General features: G+C 35.4%; 3 protein-coding genes across 3 annotated transcripts in view; 2 read left to right on the top strand and 1 right to left on the bottom strand.

Moving 5' to 3' along the window:
• The first annotated feature begins 253 nt into the window (after nt 1-253).
• LOC111703596 (uncharacterized) lies at nt 254-5,523 on the top strand. Its single transcript, XM_023475582.1, has 6 exons — nt 254-317; nt 728-823; nt 1,120-1,164; nt 1,722-1,829; nt 2,583-2,662; nt 5,499-5,523. Exons 1-6 carry the CDS (start codon nt 300-302, stop codon nt 5,521-5,523), a joined length of 372 nt encoding a protein of 123 aa, XP_023331350.1. The 5' UTR covers nt 254-299.
• Nucleotides 5,524-7,978: 2,455 nt separating this feature from the next.
• LOC111703582 (uncharacterized) lies at nt 7,979-16,062 on the top strand. The gene is made up of 5 exons (XM_023475570.1): nt 7,979-8,039; nt 8,775-8,856; nt 13,152-13,250; nt 14,975-15,021; nt 15,454-16,062. Exons 1-5 carry the CDS (start codon nt 7,996-7,998, stop codon nt 15,602-15,604), a joined length of 423 nt encoding a protein of 140 aa, XP_023331338.1. The 5' UTR covers nt 7,979-7,995; the 3' UTR covers nt 15,605-16,062.
• A 322-nt stretch (nt 16,063-16,384) lies between these two features.
• Nucleotides 16,385-20,977, bottom strand: part of LOC111703595 (uncharacterized) — a 35,898-nt gene continuing 31,305 nt past the window's right edge. Inside the window, exons 29-30 of the mRNA XM_023475581.1 lie at nt 19,047-19,131; nt 16,385-18,788 (exon numbers count right to left, since the gene is read on the bottom strand). Of these exons, the coding sequence (XP_023331349.1) occupies nt 16,604-18,788; nt 19,047-19,131 (2,270 nt within the window). The 3' untranslated portion in view covers nt 16,385-16,603. The remainder of the gene's footprint in view (nt 18,789-19,046; nt 19,132-20,977) is intronic.

The following is a 20,977-nucleotide window of genomic DNA, read 5'->3' as shown; positions in this document are numbered from 1 at the left end:
CCTTTCAGAAGATGTTATAATACCATCTAATGAAAGAATTTTGGTTTTCCATTAAAAAAAAATCATAATTTGTAATGTTGCATTTGGCAAAGAATTTAACAGATGTTATTACTAACCGAAAGTTTCCAAGGCTTAATTAATCTATTTATTTATTTATGTCGTCGTTTTATTCCTGATAAATTCTCTGGTGTTTTGTAATATCGGTGCAACGTTTTTAATTAATTTATTTTATAATCTATATTTCCAGATATGTGCCTGTACATAAAGAACTGGATGCTGGCTGGAATCCTGAATCAGTAATGTGTACATCAATACAGGTATTGTGCTACATTTATCTAATAAGAAGGGGAAAATTCATCAGGTGTACTGTCCTGGTTTTCCTTCTACAACTAAGCTAAGCTTTTGGTGTGCAAATGCACAATGCACTGGGCTTAAAGAAAAAATGTTTGTATTTTCATGATACTGAGACTAAGTTCCAGCCACGCCCCCTCTCTGGAACCACTAGCCCCACTGTCTTCATGCAGACAATATTGTGCACAATATATATGATAACCCCAATATATCATTCTCAACTGATGATTATCTTAAAACATATATATATTAGCTGCATAGATGAGAAAATCCCGTCCAGGGTACATGGGCACTGGACTGGGCAGGGCAGTCCGGGCCAACGCTGCATCCTTATGAATTTTCAAAGAAAAGATCCCTTTAAAACTGTTTAATCTAGAGGGAGGATGTAGATTGCACAGAGACGGACTGGATATCATGTTATGAATGGTGTATCTCGGATCCAGGTGGCCTATGTACAAGGGTCTGGGTGCAGGTACAGATTGCGTTTTTAAACTATGAATTCTGTCAGTTAAAATAGCCCAAGGTTAAAATATCAAAGGTTTTCTCCATCAGATTGTCTAAAAAATCAATTCCTTTGTCAAAACATTGCATAATTGAACAGTATTATCATTTTTTTTTACTATTTGTACCACTCCGGCCTCGAGCATACAATGAGAACTCAATATTAAATAATGATTTAATAGTTCTTAATAATGGTCGTTAAAAAAACTTCAAATGGTAAAAAGGAATTGTTGCTCAAAATATTTAAATATTTATAATATTTTTAAGGTTCGAGAGAATGGAACAAATATAGAACTATCACAATGTTCTCAGGTAATTAAAAATATAATGAAGAAACCATAATTTAAAAATGTCTTTGTGGGTTAACGTGGTGAAGTTTTTAATTAATTTAGTAAAAGTTGTAATTCACTTAGCATATATCATTGTCAATTCTGGTTCAATTTAAGTACCAGGATAAAATTTAACAAGCTAGAGCAGGCTATACAGTACATAAGGCAAAACGGGGCGGTACATAAAATGAACCAGTCCATTCTCTTCTAGTTATATGTCATTCTAACTCTTCTAACAGTTATTTTCTTTTTCTTTAGGGTGCTTCATATAGCACTCTTTCTAGTATTCTTTTAGTTTTTACTCTATCTGTTAGATTTTATTCCATATTATCTTCATATTTCGTTCAGCACTTTTTGTGAAATAAGGTTTTACGAAAATTTTGGTTCTAATCCAAATAAACCATTAATAGAGCAACTATAAATATCAAAGAACAAGCTATTAATTAAAGAATTGAATTTTATGTATCTAGGTGTTTGAGTACCGGTGTCCCACAATGTTGGATCCCCCTGCTAATAAGACTCTAAACTGTATGTATCTAGGTGTTTGAGTACCGGTGTCCCACAATGTTGGATCCCCCTGCTAATGAGACTCTAAACTGTAAGGATATAGATAATTATCAGTGTGCAGATTTATCCACAGTTTTACAGGTTAGTTGTGAAGATGAACGCACATTACTGACTAACATTAAATAATAATGATGAAGACCAAAGGGCAAGGGGGGCAGTGCCTCCCCCTAGACCTGTAAAGGGGGGCCTATCCCCCCCTAGAACTCAGAGCTATCACACTTTTCAAATATATAACTGAAGAGTGAAGAACATAAAAAAATTAGTTTGCTGTTTTTTTTGCTAGTTTTGTTTGAAGTAGAGATAAAGTAGTAATTGCAAGGTACGCCCTGGAATTCAAGACTTTCTAAAGATTGCATATTAAAGACCTACTATTTATAGGCACAGGCAACCCTGGGGAACTCTAGGGGTAAAAAAGGCAAAAGCAATCTTATTTTTTTCTACTCAGAATTTTTTTGTCAAAAATGTTCAAAGCTCCATGGGCAACCCCGGGCACTTTACTTAGTATTAAATAAGGATACAGAAAATGTGACTCAAATAAATTTGAATTCCATAAGTACAATGCAGGTTTATATATTGTAAAATGTTTTCTAAAATTTTCAACATTTGATTAAGCAAGCAAGACCTATGCTAGAAAGTTTGAACTCGATAATAGCCTTAGGTTATGTTTTGTTTACAGTATAGTGAAAACCATAGTGAAACATTAGGAAGAAGACTTTGCTTATTTGTTTTACCGTTTTTTTTGCGGTTCTCACTGCATCAATTCTAATTTGTTTCTTATTTAACAAATGACCAAAAGTATCTCTTGATATATTATTTTATTATTTTTGTTTCTAGTGTGCAGATGGTCTGTGCACCAATATAACCCTAATTTATAAATGTGAATACAAGGAGACAGGACTTCTCTACGACTGCAGGTTCATCTATATATATATATATAAAGTTGTAATCTCGGTTTGTCTGGGTGTTTGTTAGTTTGTCCAATCAAAACTCATGAACCCCTGCACCAATTTGCCTCAAAGTTTGATTTGGGGAACTCGGGAGAACCACAGGAATGTTCTTAGCACGGTGTTGAGATTCTATATTGAGTGGATCGACTTTTATACGTAAAAAATAGCTAAAATCGTAATTTACGACCAAGTGCGGGTAAACGGCTGAAGTCACTATGATTAATCTGGGCTACGGTGGGTTCCCAGGATTGTATCTTATAAAGGAACTAATATCCTTTCTCAAATATTATTTTATAATCCTTTATCATTGCAATATCATGTCGTATACATTTTTTATAATGATTTTATAAGATTAATGAATAGCTAATAGGTTATTTAGTTTACCCTCAAATCACCAAAATCATTCAAATTCAACAAAGCTGTTCAAACGTTTAATATCTCCGTCAATTTTAAAGATACAAAGAACGTACACCACATTTTGGAAGGCTTGAGACGTTCCTATATTTTAAGCCTCTTATAGTTGAATTTAAGTTAATATAAAACTTTAGCCATGTAAATTTTATTTATTGATCACTGCCGCATAACTTTTACTTTTTTATTTAGCAAAAATTGTCAAAATTTTGTGATTCAGTTATCATAGAAATTTTATTGTTATCATATTATAAAATGGATAACACGCTAGCATTTTAACATTTATAGTGTAGATATAAAGAATATCAAGGTGGTATAGAATACAAGGTAGGGGAGATTTGCGTTTCTGCGTAGTTTCTGCGTAACAACAATAACGCAGAAACTAGTTCCTCAGCAGTCCAAATATGTCAAATCATATCGCCCCCACCTTGTATTCTATACCACCTTGTAGAAAATGTCCAAGTAAATAAAGAAAAATGTGCTAAAACTTCCAAGTCATTGTTTAATATTGAGAAATAGATAAATTTAACAAGACAGTAAATTTATCCTGTAAAAGATCCTGAGCGGAAAACTTTAGAATTGTGGATATACAGATCAATGTTTATTGCTTAATCTCATCTTTTTATTAATCTCAAGATTTATTTAATCTCAAGATTTATTTAATCTTTACCTTGTCTCCTAAAAAGCCAATCAGAATCTGGGAAATTTGAAATTTTGCGCGCAATTTTACGAAATAACGCTCTTAGATCGAAATCTGGTATAGGACTATCTTTAAAAAGAGCAAATTAATCATGAAATTAAAGTGTCCACATTGGATATTTAGATTAAGAAATTGGGCTTAAACGTATCCAACTCTAAAGTTCCTAACTCTGTTAATTTTCATTTATATACAGTGTTAAGCATATATAATTAATGCAGTGTCGGTAACTGAACTGGTGATATAATACAATTTCATAACTTGATAATTGATATATATGCACCAACCACTCTTTATACTGTAGCATTTTAGAGCTGGATAATGTGTTGAAATATATGTCAGCCTCTGTATTACATCACCATTTCAGTAAACAATTTTGTATTAATGCCGAAGATTTATAACAATATAGATAAAGAAAAGACGACATATAGTGTTCTATCTGTTTTGTTATTAATTATTGATTAATACATATGCTGACCACGCTATTTTATTTATTTTTACTCTTCACTTAAAACTAGAATGAAGAAGGTCAAATTTACACGGCAACTCTGACACTAAGTAGCTCCACAAATTTTGATTTTAAGAACAGGATGAGAAAAAAATTCATATCAGAAGTTTGAAGCATGCGTACTTTACTTTGGTTTAATGTGTCTTAGAATATCCATGGAATTGTGAACGAAAATGTGATGGTCTTAAGCTGTCTGAAGGAGGAAGGTAGACTTTTAAGTTATCATTTAACACTAAACCTGCTTAGCACCTTAAATCCCTTCCCCCGCTCTTGTATCCTTGTATTCTATCTAGGAATGTTGTTCTGTTACAAGGATACACAAGTATCTTCTACTGTATTCATACTATCTAGGAATGTTGTTCTGTTACAAGGATACACAAGTATCTTCTACTGTATCCTTGTATACTATCTAGGAATGTTGTTCTGTTACAAGGATACACTAGTATCTTCTACTGTATCCATACTATCTAGGAATGTTGTTCTGTTACAAGAATACACAAGAATCTTCTACTGTATCCTTGTATACTATCTAAGAATGTTGTTCTGTTACAAGGATACACAAGTATCTTCTATCTACTGTATCCTTGTATACTATCTAGGAATGTTGTTCTGTTACAAGGGGATACACTAGTATCTGCTATATGTCAGGTATACTCATTTTACAGAATTACATACAAACAGACAAACAGAGTTTATAACTTTATAATAATAGATAACTTGTTAACAGTCGTCTTCCAATTTTACAGTTTTGTCCCACTGTATGATTTTCTAGACTGGAGAGGATGCAAAGAATGGTTTAACTGTTTGGGACACCTTCTATACTGGGCAGACATATGTTCTTTTTGCATCATGTACACAGATTCAGGTTATATATAGTCGTCGTCGCAAATATTAATACAATGAAGACAGCTTTCGAATTCAAGTTTGATTTATATCAAAATTTTGCACAGCACACATAAACAGGGAAACACGGAGATGTTGAATAAAAGAGCTTCTCTTTTACTACTTGTAAACTTGTAAGGCGAAAAAACATGTAAACAAGCAAAAACTTAATAATAAAGTTGTCTTTATTGTATTGATATAATCGCCGACCACTGTTTGTACTGTACTACATTTATTATTATCATTATCATATTGCTTTTGTTATTATTATTATTGTTATTAATATTATTTTTATTGTTTTGTAGCGACGCAAAGATAGGAGAGAAATAAATGTACAGTAGATATATATATATTCTAAAATACAATGAGATAAGGTATATGCACAGGATAACTATTTGGTTTGGTTGCTTGGTCCGGAAGTGGAAAACAACAATCTAGCTCCTCCACAGGGATCCCCCCAGCATCTTGAGAGATTGCAGAGAACTAAGATGCTTATCTATTCTTCTAGGGTTTCTCCTGGGTGAGGACTCAACTGGGGCTGGAGTTGAAAAATGAACCTTCTTCTTTGAACCTCTAGCAGTCAAATAAGTTGCACCAGAGGCACCAGAGGCACCAGAGGCACCAGAGGCACCAGAGGCATTGGATCCCAATGGAGCCGGAGGTTTCTGAGGCAATGAGGTCTACCACGGCGAGGGGGTTCCTGCTCTGTTACTGGGAACTTGGAGAGGACTGGTTTTAATCTATCCACAGACATGGAGTCAGTCTTGGAACCAACCTGGAAAGATAAATACTTTGGAGAATGAGAAACCGCCAGGTATGGACCTTTGTAGAGTGGAGAAAGTGGAGGTTTATATGCATCTTCTCTAACAAAATCATGGGTTGACCGTAGCAAACTTGGCGGAAATTGTACTTGAACTTGACATGGTGGAGCTAAGTTGTGATGAAGTGGAGCAACAGAAGGATTCTTTATGATAAGAAGGGAGCTCAGGGCTATCCAGGAACTCACAGCGTAGAACTAATGGAGAACCAAAAACAGCTTCAGAGGGTGAAATCGACGAATCTTCTCTTGGAACACTCTAGAGGTTGAGTAGAACCAGAGGTAGATGATGAAACCAATCAGACTCAGCTAGTCGAGCTCGGAGGGAAACCTTGAGCTGATGATGGAACCTCTCCACAATTCCTTAGACTGAGGTTGGAAAGAAGTAGTAGGAGAATTATTCCAAGGAACTTGCACAGTGAAGACCATACATAGCTTGTAAACTGTGCTCCACAGTCAGAGGAAAAGGCAGGGATCGGTTTCAGGAACTTGTAAGGATAGAGAATTCTTTGAAAATATAAGGTTTAAGGTAGTAGAATTGGCAGGAATCAAATTTAGAAAATCCCCACCATTTACTAGTTTCCTGAATGGGAACAGGGAGCTCTACACTGGCTAGCCTTGTCCCACCATTGGCAGGAGTAACAACAAACTCCAGTGGAACCAGATTTACTCCATGCATCTTCTGGTACTGAGACATGGCTGGAAGACCTGGGCACAGAACTGCAAGCTCCAGACTTCATGAACAAATTTTGGCGCCATTCCACGAGGGTCACTGATAGATTCAGAGAGCAAATATACATCAGGTGGGAGGCAGTCCATAAACAAGCTGCAAAAGAAAAAAGCTGGTTTCTCATCTTAGGGGAGGAGGACCAACATCTTGTCCATTAGCTCAGCGTAAGACTATAAAGGCAAACTCTGCAAGTCCTGCAGGGAGTACATCTGAATGAGGCGTCTCCATAAAGCCTCGTAAGGCTTGGTAGGAGGTTCTCGAACTAGGTCCAGGTCAACACAGTGAGTAAACTTAGTGCAGGAGAAAGTGATCCTCTTGTTTTCAAATTGAGCTTCTGCTTGGATTGATCATACCTCTTGAGAATTGGTCCAAAAGGATGGAAGTTTTACAGAAACCGTCGTCAAAGGGATCACTTCCTGTTTTTTTTCTGACATCTCGTCAATCGCTACTCAAATGCTGAAAATAAACCAGAACAGATTCTCGAAATCGCTAACCATACTATTTGGGTGTGAAAAACACAGGGACCTGGTTGAAACCAATTTCAGGTACGTCGGCGAGAGAAAATTTAAAGTCGTCAGTGACAAAATCACTTCAGGCCCAGGGTCACCAAAATGTAGCGACGAACAGAGACGAGAGAAAAAAACGTACAGTAGATATTTTGACTTCCAAAATACAACAAGATAAAGTATATGCAGAGAAAAGATTTTTGGTATGATTGCTTGGTCCGGAAGTTGAAGACAACAATCTAGGTCCTCCACAGTTTGCTTTTTCAAATTGTAGTCTTAATCATTTGTTTCCTTTTTACATTATGAATATAGCCCATTTTAATTTTATTTTAATAAACTAAAATCAAACTTTAGTTTGCAAATCTAAAAGGGCAGATAAAGAAAGATTATTGCCCATGTTTATTAGGACCCTGTACACAAGGTTATATTGTTTAGATAGATGAAGAAGATGGAAGAATACATGGTTATGATTGTATAAATGGGTCTGCTATACCTCAAGCTATTGTCCCACCTAGAGCTAATTATACTTTTCTTCAACACTTTTTTCAGACGTTAGAGCAAGGTAATTATTGGATTATGCTCCATAGTAAAGACGGAGCAAACTCTACTGGTAGAGCAAGGTAATTATTGGATCCTGGTCCATAGTAAGAACGGAGCAAACTCTACTGGTAGAGCAAGGTAATTATTGGACCATGGTCCATAGTAAAGACAGAGCAAACTCTAATGGTAGACCAAATAACTATAGGACCATGGTCCATAGTAAAGACGGAGCAAACTCTACTGGTAGAGCAAGGTAATTATTGGAACATGGTCCATAGTAAAGACGGAGAAAACTCTACTGGTAGAGCAAGGTAATTATTGGAACATGGTCCATAGTAAAGATGGAGCAAACTCTACTGGTAGAGCAAGGTAATTATTGGAACATGGTCCATGGTAAAGACGGAGAAAACTCTATTGGTAGAGCAAGGTAATTATTGGACCCTGGTCCATAGAAAGGTTGGAGCGATTTCTCTTCATAGAGCAAGGTAAATATTGGACCATGGTCCATAATAAGGACAGAGCAAACTTATCTTGTAGAAGAGCAATGTAAATATTGTACTATGTTCCGTAGCTAGACGGAGAAAATTCATCTGGTAGAGCAAAGTAAATATTGTACTATGGTCTGTAGTTAGACGGATCAAACTCATCTGGTAGAGCAAAGTAAATATTGTAATATGGTCCGTAGTTAGAAGGAAGAAACTCATCTGGTATAGCAAAGTAAATATTGTACTATGGTCCGTAGTTAGACGGAGCAAACCCATCTGGTATAGAAAAGTAAATATTGTAGTATGGTCTGTAGTTAGATGGAGCAAACTCATCTGGTATAGCAAAGTAAATATTGTACTATGGTCCGCAGTTAGACGGAACCAACTCATCTGGTATAGCAAATTTAAAATTCTATTTTACAATTTTATTTCTATTTTTAGAAAGGGGGGGGGGTTGCTCAGAGCTTCTTTAGATATTTTAGATATAAAAAGTAAATGTTTAGGTTTCCATGTTTTGTAATGTACAATAATACTGATTTTGTGGTTACCAGACACAGTGTAGAAGAGATACAACAATTTCTTATGGTAAGTTAATTTGTAATTAAACACAAGAGAATTGCACCTAACAACATAATCTAAAATTGGTTCAATCATAATAACTCCCTTCATTAAAAACTATTGGGAGGAACAGAATTTTTTTAAAATTTTAAATAGATAACCAGATAATTTTTCTGTTGTGTTTGTGTATCCACCATCCTTTACACCCAGCATTTTAATTTATCTCTCAATTGATGCCTCTGATCTCACCTTGCCACAGATCACCTGACGATCTCCTACCTTCCCATCAACTCCTCTGATCTCACCTTGCCACAGATACCCTGTCAATCTCCTACCTTCCCATCAACTCCTCTGATCTCACCCTGCCACAGATCACCTGACAATCTCCTACCTTCCCATCAACTCCTCTGATCTCGCCTTGCCACAGATCACATGACAATCTCCTACCTTCCCATCAACTCCTCTAATCTCACCTTGCCACAGATCACCTGACAATCTCAACTCCTCTGATCTCACCTTGCCACAGATCACCTGACAATCTCCTACCTTCCCATCAACTCCTCTGATCTCACCCTGCCACAGATCACCTGACAATCTCCTACCTTCCCATCAACTCCTCTGATCTCGCCTTGCCACAGATCACATGACAATCTCCTACCTTCCCATCAACTCCTCTGATCTCACCTTGCCACAGATCACATGACAATCTCCTACCTTCCCATCAACTCCTCTGATCTCACCTTGCCACAGATCACCTGACAATCTCCTACCTTCCCATCAACTCCTCTGATCTCACCCTGCCACAGATCACATGACAATCTCCTACCTTCCTATCAACTCCTTACCCATCCAAAAACATAATTTGATGTGTGTAACCATATTCATTATCGTTAACTAACTTAGGGCCAACCACTCAAAACACTGGTTAGGCGGGTCCAAACTGAATAGTAAATATTGATTGCTTATTTGTAATATCTCGAACATTGTAGGTGAATAAAAATATGAATGAATGAATGAATATTTTCATATTTTTGCGTATACAAATAGTGTTTCTTAATAGCTTTTCCAACCAATCAGGGTTGAGTCATGTGTTTAGTGTCTTTTCTAAGAAATTTCAACGGCGGAAACATCTATCTTTCTATCATCCAATTAGAGATGAATCTTTAAATCAGCCCTAAACAGTGAAACTACAGTGTTTCAGTAGATACACAAATTGTTTTTAAAAAATGGAGTCTTTGCAGCCCGATGGATATTGGATATTTCAAACTTAGATTATCTGATCTAACCAAATTTTTAGTTTTAAATATCTAATGGCTTTGCCATTTTGTTGCAAAGATGTAGGGATTAGCAAATCAGAACGACTCAATTCCATACCTGATACTTTTGTCCTTGGATAGCTGTAAAATATCAGAGACAAGATAATCTCTTTAAGTTATCTCTAAATTTTCATGTTTTGTGGGGCACCCTGTAAATTGTATTTCAGAGCTTTGTTTTTAATTTTATTGACTTCTTTTTTGTTAGAATGGGATAAAGAACAAACTTGACCCGACTAACCAGCATCTTCCGTTTGATTCAGATATTGTTATCATGAATAGAACAAAACTAAAGGTACAGTTTACCAAGGTTGTCAAAATAAAACCACGGCTTTTGGATATTGTTACCATAAAAAGTGGTATGAATAAAAGGAAATCTAAAGCCTTAAAACTGATGTTTAAAAATCTACAGAGTATAGGAAAAAATGTATTTACAAGTAAAAAATGAAAAAATAAAATGAATCATGGAAAGCCGGAGCTCTCTGACGGACTCTCAGCCTTTCATTCGCCTCGTACGACGAGTTAGTCTGAACTTTGGAGCAATCGGAAGAATTTTAAAAATGTAGTCTTGACAGTTTTTTATATGGTTTTATGCTATTTTACTTAACTCTCAGTACTTGTAAAAATAAATGAATAGCCATGAAATATGTGGGAACAGTTTTAAAGGGCTTCATATAATTATTCAAATTAAAACCTGCCAAAAAATACATAAATATTAACTTTAAAATTTAAATTTAGATAAATAACAACGGTTGTGTAAACACCCTTCAAGAGGAATGTAAAAGCTGGTCCCTGGTCCATAGTAAGGACGGAGCAAACTCTACTGGTAGAGCAAGGTAATTATTGGAACATGGTCCATAGTAAAGACGGAGCAAACTCTACTGCTAAAGCAAGGTAATTATTAGAACATGGTCCATAGTAAAGACAGAGCAAACTCTACTGGTAGAGCAAGGTAATTATTGGAACATGGTCCATAGTAAAGACGAAGCAAACTCTACTGCTAGAGCAAGGTAATTATTGGAACATGGTCCACAGTAAAAGCGGAGCAAACTCTACTGCTAGAGCAAGGTAATTATTGGAACATGGTCCATAGTAAGGGCGGAGCAAACTCTACTGGTAGAGCAAGGTAATTATTGGAACATGGTCCATGGTAAAGACGGAGCAAACTCTACTGGTAGAGCAAGGTAATTATTGGAACATGGTCCAAAGTAAAAACGGAGCAAACTCTACTGGTAGAGCAAGGTAATTATTGGATTATGCTCCATAGTAAAGACGGAGCAAACTCTACTGGTAGAGCAAGGTAATTATTGGATCCTGGTCCATAGTAAGAACGGAGCAAACTCTACTGGTAGAGCAAGGTAATTATTGGACCATGGTCCATAGTAAAGACAGAGCAAACTCTAATGGTAGACCAAATAACTATAGGACCATGGTCCATAGTAAAGACGGAGCAAACTCTACTGGTAGAGCAAGGTAATTATTGGAACATGGTCCATAGTAAAGACGGAGAAAACTCTACTGGTAGAGCAAGGTAATTATTGGAACATGGTCCATAGTAAAGATGGAGCAAACTCTACTGGTAGAGCAAGGTAATTATTGGAACATGGTCCATGGTAAAGACGGAGAAAACTCTATTGGTAGAGCAAGGTAATTATTGGACCCTGGTCCATAGAAAGGTTGGAGCGATTTCTCTTCATAGAGCAAGGTAAATATTGGACCATGGTCCATAATAAGGACAGAGCAAACTTATCTTGTAGAAGAGCAATGTAAATATTGTACTATGTTCCGTAGCTAGACGGAGAAAATTCATCTGGTAGAGCAAAGTAAATATTGTACTATGGTCTGTAGTTAGACGGATCAAACTCATCTGGTAGAGCAAAGTAAATATTGTAATATGGTCCGTAGTTAGAAGGAAGAAACTCATCTGGTATAGCAAAGTAAATATTGTACTATGGTCCGTAGTTAGACGGAGCAAACCCATCTGGTATAGAAAAGTAAATATTGTAGTATGGTCTGTAGTTAGATGGAGCAAACTCATCTGGTATAGCAAAGTAAATATTGTACTATGGTCCGCAGTTAGACGGAACCAACTCATCTGGTATAGCAAATTTAAAATTCTATTTTACAATTTTCTGACGCGAACGTCTTTTTGCGTTTTGCTAATTACTTATATTAAAACTAAAGCTAGGAGTTTTCAAAGAGAAAAACAGGGATATTATTCATTCTTTGTCGAACAAAGCTTTCAAGGTTCAAGGGTAAGTTTGTGAATCAGACATAAATAAGGGTTACTTACAAAAATTTGAAGGGAGTGTTCGCGAAAAATTATAGGGGGTATGGGCTTAATGCGATAAATAGGCGCTTTTGATCGCTACTAATCTTACTTCTATCTGTTGCGTCTATATGGAGAAAATTGATAAAAACGTCACATACCGAAGAGCGTAGCGCCCATACAAATTGAGGAAGTTGGAACATACGACTTGGATCGTAAAAAAAATCAAATTAATATCAAACAAATCATTCAGATATTACAACCTATGGTCATCGATTATCTTTCGCCACATTTGTATATAGTTGATTTTTCATAATATGTTTTAATTGTTATGATCTGAGAGTTACTTATAAAAACTTTATTCCTGTTTCGAGGATTTTTGGTAATGAAGACGACATTTTCATATTTTCCAGGAATGTTCGAAAACAAGTTGTAAGCTAATTATTATTTAAAAAAAAACAAAATCAAAACTAGTATGAATTATCAAATATATACAAATGTGGCGAAAGATAATCGATGACCATAGGTTGTAATATCTGAATGAATGACGTCTTTAACAATTTTCTCCTTATAGAAGCAACAGATAGAAGTAAGATTAGTAGCGATCAAAAGCGCTTTTTTATCGCATTAAGCCTATACCCCCTTTAATTTTTCGCGAACACTCCCTTTAATTGCCCTTTTTGTATTAAGTTTTTTTTTCTTGAATTGAAGCAATACTTAGAATTTTAAAACTTTTTTAGATGATGATCGCCATTCCTGTTGGTCTGTGGACAGCCTCATGTCTGTGTGTCTTTGTATTCTCTGTCTGTGTAAAAATAGACGACAAAGGACACTTCAGAGTAAGGGGAAAGCACAACACCGTATTCATCAAAACTGGATAGAATCACAGAAAGTATATAACTGGAGTTAAATGGATAGAATCACAGAAAGCATATAACTGGAGTTAAATGTAAATGTAAAGATGTAATTTCAAGTGAGCCTCCATTTTTAAGAACCCACATTCGAAAAAAAATCAATTTTTAGCTTGAAAAACTTGGATATAGGGCATTTGCACAATTTAATCCACCTCCTTTCCTCTCACATCATTTTGAAAATCTTCTTTTTGTCAAAAATAAAATTAGAAATTTTTTAATTCTTTATTGATGTCGTCTTTTATCTTCAACTTGGTGAAAACAGCACAAGTGCACAAAGGAATGAGCAGTTGCATGAATATTGCACATGTATGGCTTTATTTTCCTTTACTTTTATTTTGCATATAGTTCAAAGCGCCTAATGCTTATACCAAATATTATCATTAAAATACCATATATGCAAATCCCTTTTTTACAGAAAAGTCCTAAGTCCAATAAAATAAATACACGCCTGATTAACAACATGTAACTCAAAACCTATATCAGCGTAGCAATGAGGAAGATATTGTCGGGTTTTTTTGAAGAAAAAAATAATTATCAATTTTCTTTTCTTATTTCTGCTGAAAAAAATTCGCAATTATTTATTCGCAGAAAGAGCACATACGAATCGTCATTTTTAAGTGAAAAAAACACCCAAAACCCTTCAAATCGCAGGCGCGGTATGTTACAGGATTATTTGAAATTACGCGTACAATTTCTTAAAAACCCTTCAAATCGTATACGCAGTATAAACTATATACAGGGTTACCCACAAAGTATCAGACTTCAGAGACGACTGAAGGAATTTATACTGTCTGTTTCCAGACAGAAGACTTAATTTAGACTTGGGATCTCATATTAGAAGAGTTTTAAGTTGTCTGTAAACTTGGGATCTCATATTAGAAGAGTTTTAAGTTGTCTGTAAACTTGGGATCTCATATTAGAAGAGTTTTAAGTTGTCTGTAAACTTGGGATCTCATATTAGAAGAGTTTTAAGTTGTCTGTAAACTTGGGATCTNATTTCAGCTTAGTAGCTTTGGCAAAATTTTCACAAATTTTCACCATTTCCTGAAGACCTGTTCTGCTAGGAGAAAGCAGGATAATATCATCTGCATATACCCAGATGCCCATATAGACACCCTGGATTTGGCATCCAATAGTTGAACATCGTAATAGCTTGATAATTTTGTCAATGTAAATACAGAATAGCACAGGGGAAGAAACTGCTCCTTGTCTGACACCATTTTGTACATTGAAGGTATTTGAGAATGCATTACCCCATCTAACATTACATTTTTGATTTGAGTAAATGAACATTAAACACCTTAATGCTAGAGGTGAAACACCCCTCTCCAATAACTCTGTGAAGAGCACTTCCCATGACACAAGATCAAATGCCTTACTCAGATCCATTGCACAAGCATAAACTGCTCTACCAGCTCTGTTATAATAATCCACTACAGAGTTGACCCCCCAGCTGCACATTGTAGTACTGGCTAGCTTCTGAAACCCAAACTGAAGTTCATCTGTGGTCAGCTTATCAGAGTTTAGAATTAATATCAACCAGTCAAACCATTTTAGAATCAAGCTGCCAATGGCAATTGCCCTGTAATTGTCACTGATAGCAATGTCATCCAATAAAAAATCAATCTATAACGTATATTTTTCTTCAGATTTCCTCCCAAGCCAAGATTAAGGAAAGACCAATAACAAAACCGAAGCAAGTATATTTTCTACTTAAAAAAAAAACTGCATCAGCGTAATTTCAAGTGACACTCGTGCAATTCAAAGACGGCAATACCCGACCCACGAAGGTATTTTTGAAACCTTTATCTGATCATTAATATGGAAGTTTTTCTTATTTGTCGAGGTTTAAAGTGTTTATTTCTTTTATTTCCAAAATGTGTTCCTGCAGTAGAAATGCAGAAGTCACTTTTGTTGAAAAACAGTTTTCAAAATTATAAACATTTATATCTAAGCCGCCCTCCCATACTTGATCAGACAAAGCTTTTAAGGGTATACCATTGTTGATAGGGCTAATTGTCATCTTTGCAGGGAAGGTCACTTGCAATTACGCTTCCAGTCCCTTTAGAGAAGGGCTTGATTCTCATTTAGTAGTGAAGTTTAGTCAAAGTAATATTTTATTTTGTAGAAGTGCTTGGGATGATCCTATCCTAAAGAAAACCCAGAAGAAGACGCTCTTGAACAGGAACCATCTGAAGGAGGTGGAAGAGCAGGAGGAGGAGGAGGAGGGGGAGGGGGAGGGGGAGGAAGCATCTAAGCTTATTGAATCTAAAATGTGACCAACGGTGTTGAATTTGTAAATATTTCTGCTCCTTTGAACTAGTTTTTGTTAGATATTAAGTGAACTTTTTGAATTGCTCATTAAAGTTTAAAATAGAAAAATTTTACTGTTTTTATTGAATTTAATTTAAATATTTACCTGAAACATTTTTTACACGTTTCCCTTTAGTTTTAGAGCTTATGTCACAAAGAAAAGTAGCTTTTTGTTTTAAAAAGTTTTTAAATAGGAGGAAAATTCTTTAAAAATATTATTTATGAATAATATCATTGCACTAGATCGGAACTAAATTAGCATTTAATGTTATGGTAAATGCCCAATAAAAGGTTAGAAAACATGATAATTTCTTGATAAGCAGTACTTTCTGTCTAAATAACCGCAGCTCAGCAGCTCATGTTACCAGAAACCAGAATTTTATAATTTTCGTACATATCAAAAAAGTATTCATATATGTCTGTATAGAATTTAGTTATAAAGAATTGATTCTTTGCAACAAACTCAAATTTTCCAATCCTTATATTTTTGCAATCTGGGGGTGTAAACATTTGGTATTTCAAACTTAGATTATTTGATCCAGCAGAAATCATAGTTTGAAATATCTAATGTCTACGATATTGGGTTGCGAAGATAAAGGGATTCGAAAATAAGAGTTTGTGCAGCAAGAACTAGGTTCCGGTTACAAAATATACGACATCAGGTCAAATGATGATTTGACTATCTTAACTAAAAGTAATGCATCTTTTTAGACAGCTCTGACTAACTGTACAATGTACATGTAAAATTAGTTTTTATCATATATATTTTCTATATTAATTTATATCTTAGATATGGCAACAGGTTAAAGAAATGAGTTAGTAAATGTAACAGACCATTCATGTATCAAGGCGAAAAAAAATGAAAAAGCAATGATGTCGCTATATAGGTTTATCACAGAAAATATCTAAATACGTAAATATTTGTATTTAACCATCTTGATCGTCCTGTATCCAATCAGACTACTTTAGCGTCGTGTTGGTTTTCCTGCCATCATTGATACTCTGCTTGAAGTGGAAACGGTTGATATAGCGGCAGGTTTCACCCCACGACGAAGAGAATCTGTACTGCTAGTTGGTCCAAGAACTTTCTTAGCGCTGGCGGTTGTAGGTTTCATGAAACTCATTCCGGTGTTTTGAGCAACACGCCTTGTAGCAGGAAGTGTGCTAGAGCCTCGTGTTGTAGTGTTGTTACGAGCAGTGGCAGGGATAGAGCCTGAAGCCGTGACTCCGGTTTTTAGTGAGCCGTTACGTGACATACCATTGCTGTTAGTCACAGAGCTTCTTGAAGCACTTGAACTTGATCTACTCAGGTTCTCTTTAGAGCTTGTAGCTCTAGTAAATGTAGGTTTATTATTAGTGCCATTCCTCACATTATTGTTAAGATTTGTAGTAGGCCTGGTACTTCTTATTGATGAGGTTGTGGACGGTTTTGATGTGGTTCTAATCGTGGATGATATGGGTGTTCTACCAAGCTTGGGAGATTCCCTACCTGTAGAAGCTTTGTTAATAGATCTTGTTGAAGAGTTAATGCTAACACGGCTTCCACCATTTAAGTTGCTCATTGGTTTCCGATCAGATGAAGAGAACAATGTTTGACTGTTCCTTGGTCGAACAACTGTTGATGAATTGTCTGGTCCACTATCTTCCTTCCCCTTTCTCAGATTCTTTGATATATCTCGAATGATATTAAAAGTACCTTTGGATTTGTCTCCAGCATTGTTGGTAGATCTTACGGTTCCTCTTCCTGTTAGACTAGATGTTGATGCTCTTGTATCATTAGTTAAGCTAGGTCTAGAACTTGATAGACTAGTTCGACTTCCAGACTTCCCTCCTCCAGCTAATCGATCAAACACATTTGATCCTGATGTTTTAGGAGTATCACGAGGCGTTGATCCAGTTCTTGACAATCGTTCAATTAGTGAATTCCTACGATTGTCCGGCTTTTTAAGATCTTTAAGGGAGTGACCAGGCCTAATATTGCCTGAATCTGGTTCTGTTACCTCCTCCACATTTATTATGGGGACAGATGTCACATATTTACCATCCACTAAGGCTGAGTCATAGTCACCGGGCATTATATAAGAGCTTTTTCTATCTGAACTTAGTTTTGATTCTTGCCTACTGTTTGTTCTAGATTTAGAGTCAAGTCTATTCTTTGCTTCTCGTTCAAGTTCAACTCTGCTCTGTGTTCTGTTATTTCTATCTAATGAATTATTGGCTTCAGAGGTTATATTACTGTCCAGATTTAAGGGTTTTCGTCGAATGGGTTCCGACATTGGAGTGACTTGTCCCAAATATTCTCTCAGTTGCTGCCCTTTCTCCGCTTCAACAAAATCATATGAGTCTGAGCTTTTTCTAAACTTGTTGGCAATCTTAGCTCTCCAGTTATCTCCTTTCTGTTTTTTCTCTGAATCATCCAAACTGATTTCATCCTCTTCATTTTTCCTTCGTGTTGAGTTTCGTCCTAAAGTTTTCCGAGCAGAGGAAAATCTGTCAAACAATCCTGAACCCAAATCATCTTCAAGATCTGTTGCAGCTCTTCGTCCTTCTGACAAATCAGTGTTGGATTCCTTCTTTTTCTTGATCACAAGCTCTCTGTCTCCCAGGGGCTTACCATCTCCAGCCAAAGTTCTGAACTTGTGATTCTTTCTCCGACTGGCAAAGTCACTACCAATATCACTTTCATTATCATTGTCCTGGCTTGGAAGTCGCAAGCTTTTATGTCTGAATGCCCTTCTTTGAATTGGTGGTGTTTCAATATTCTCACTGTCTATGTTAAATGTATCCAATATTTCATCATCCTGAAGTGCATGTATGGTATCTGCTAGGTCAGTACAAGATCCAAGATTCTTTGCCAGTGTCTCCTTCAGGTGTTCCCTCAGGGTGTTAGGGGTGGTTGTACGGTTAAATGGGTATTTCTTAGGAATAATATCATCAACTTTTTTGCTTTTCTCATCGTTACCAAGTTTATCTAAGAAATCTGTTGGGACCTCCAATGACTTTCTTGCCATGTCTTCCAAAAACTGATTTTTCTTCCCAACATCCTTTTTCTCACGGAGTTTAACCGCATCTTCTGTTTTAGTGATATCATTGCTCCCCTTTCGGACATACAGAGACACCTTATCCTCAGAGGGTCGTCTGCCCAAGCTCCTGAAACAAAAAAATACTATAAAATTGTTCTCATTAGTCCAGTTAATCTTGGGAACGGCGCCTAACATTTACTTTTATCTCTACATAAATGTTTTTCTTTTAATTTATGAGTTCGCAAAAAATGCACACAAAACAGGTTTAACTGTGTTACACACCTACGCAAAAATTCCGACCTTTAGTATTTTTATCCAGCTGTTTCGTTATCAGACAATTGTAGCACATGGAAGATAAAATATATTTTTATTACGGAGTAATCACCTGATCAAAGCTTTCTTTCTTTCCTCTTCTTTCTGCCCTAGGGGAGGAGTCTTCTTACGGGACTGCTTGTCTTGCATGGACTCACCTGTATAGTTTATTTGTTTAATTATAATTAATTCAATTAATGCTTGATCATTTACTCATTAAGTTATTTATTCTTTAACTCATTTAATTATTGATTTATGCATTCCTTAATTAACTTATAAATTTGTTGAACTCTTAATAAATCAATTCATTAATTTATTAATTCATTGATTTATTAATGTATCAATTCAATTATTAATTAATTAATTCATTCATTAAATTTTACCTATTTATTTGTTCATCTAAAAGCATATTGTTAATTTGTTAATTTGTCATTTTATCACTAAACTTGTCAAATTAATTATAAAAAATTGTAAATTCACAAATATTTCATAAGACAATTCAATATAATTTAATAGTAAGGTTTTTTGGTTATTCATTAATCTATAATTTAATGAATAAGTTTTAATCAAAAAATTTGATAGTATTCAGTAAGAACAAAAAAAACTCTGGAATAGGAAAACGACTTTAAGACTCCATTTATTACTTTAAACAGTACAATGAACATGATATACAAAAAGTAAAAGTTAATATGTAAAACTTTTTGCTTTGTAACAACAGCAAATACAATTATAATTATTACTTTAAAGTCGTCTTCCTATAACCGCCGTTATTTGGTTCTATTTGAATATAATGATTTGATAACTAATCAAGTCTAAAGTAATCCAAATCTAGGCTTGGAAGGGCCTACACAATAATTGATCACAATTTGCCAGTCACTTCTTAAAAACTAAAAACAAGCTATAGTTCTAAGTTGTACATGTCTATGTACTATGTATATCGAGGTAAAATCACAAGCCAAGGCGCAACACTGTGAACTCGAAAATTTATGCAACTTTTATATCTCTACCCCCTCATTTCAAATTATCTACCCGGTCCCTTCAAGTTTTATATCTCCATCCCCTCATTTCAAATTATATACCCGGTCCCTTCAAGCTTTATATCTCCACCCCTCATTTCAAATTAGATACCCGGTCCCTTCAAGTTTTCAGGGATGGACACATTAAACTTCCGTTCCTTAACAAGTTAACGGAATTTTCGATTATCATAAACAATATTTCGTTCGTTAACGTAATTTTCCATTTTTCATCAAAAACCTCTCTTTGTTTACAGAATTGTCTGATTATTATCAAAACTTTTGCTTGTTTACCGAATTTTCCGGTTATTATTAAAAACCCCGCCCCTTTATTTACGGAATTTTCTGATTATTATTAAAACGTTTCCTTTGCTTGCAGAATTGTCTGATTATTATAAAACAATTTCTGTTCGTTAACGGAATTTTCCATAGATAAAGATAGATTGCGCATAAGACGACATTTTTTTTCTTGAAAGATATAAATGTACAGAGATTGTAAAGATATTCCTATTATAGTGATTTACTAGGTCGGTTGTGAACATTGGCTGTTGTTGTGTCATTGAGGACTTGTGGTGTACATGAGTTCTGTAGTGAGAAATTTAAGTTAGTTTAGTCCTTCTCATGCCCGTAGTAGATTGGAAAAGACCCAATCCGAATGTTATCTGCAACGAACATTTTCCTAGTTATACAAAAGTGAATGGGAAAAAGTTCAAAAGCTAAAGAAAATGTATGACGGAAACACGAGAGAAGGAAAAAATTCCTAAAATCAGAGTTATTCCCTCAAAGCTCAAAAAAGAAAACTCGACGAAAAAATTGGCAGTCTAGAATCTGTGATTGTCGAAATAAAAGACAAGTTCTCTTTACCAGAGGAAACTATAAACCTTCTTCACAGTTCAGTAAGTAAAATTCTGGAGGAGTTGTTTCAAAGAGTTAAAAAGGTTAAAATATGCAGATTGCAGAGATAAATACCATTGCAGCTCTCCGATCGTTT

This window comes from Eurytemora carolleeae, unplaced genomic scaffold (assembly GCF_000591075.1).
Source record: "Eurytemora carolleeae unplaced genomic scaffold, Eaff_2.0 scaffold380, whole genome shotgun sequence".
NCBI classification, from domain to species: domain Eukaryota; kingdom Metazoa; phylum Arthropoda; class Copepoda; order Calanoida; family Temoridae; genus Eurytemora; species Eurytemora carolleeae.
The sequence above is the reverse complement of the archived record's forward strand: the minus strand, read 5'-3'. Positions and strand labels throughout refer to the sequence as shown.

Coding starts and splice junctions, on each gene's coding strand:
- LOC111703582 (XM_023475570.1), top strand. CDS start 7,996: ATGGTCCATAGTAAAGACGGAGCAAACTCTACTGGTAGAGCAAG. Junction 8,040..8,774: donor AACTCTACTGGTAGAGCAAG/GTAATTATTGGA, acceptor GTAAATGTTTAG/GTTTCCATGTTTTGTAATGT. Junction 8,857..13,151: donor AGATACAACAATTTCTTATG/GTAAGTTAATTT, acceptor AAACTTTTTTAG/ATGATGATCGCCATTCCTGT.
- LOC111703596 (XM_023475582.1), top strand. Junction 824..1,119: donor GTACAAGGGTCTGGGTGCAG/GTACAGATTGCG, acceptor AATATTTTTAAG/GTTCGAGAGAATGGAACAAA. Junction 1,165..1,721: donor AACTATCACAATGTTCTCAG/GTAATTAAAAAT, acceptor GTATGTATCTAG/GTGTTTGAGTACCGGTGTCC.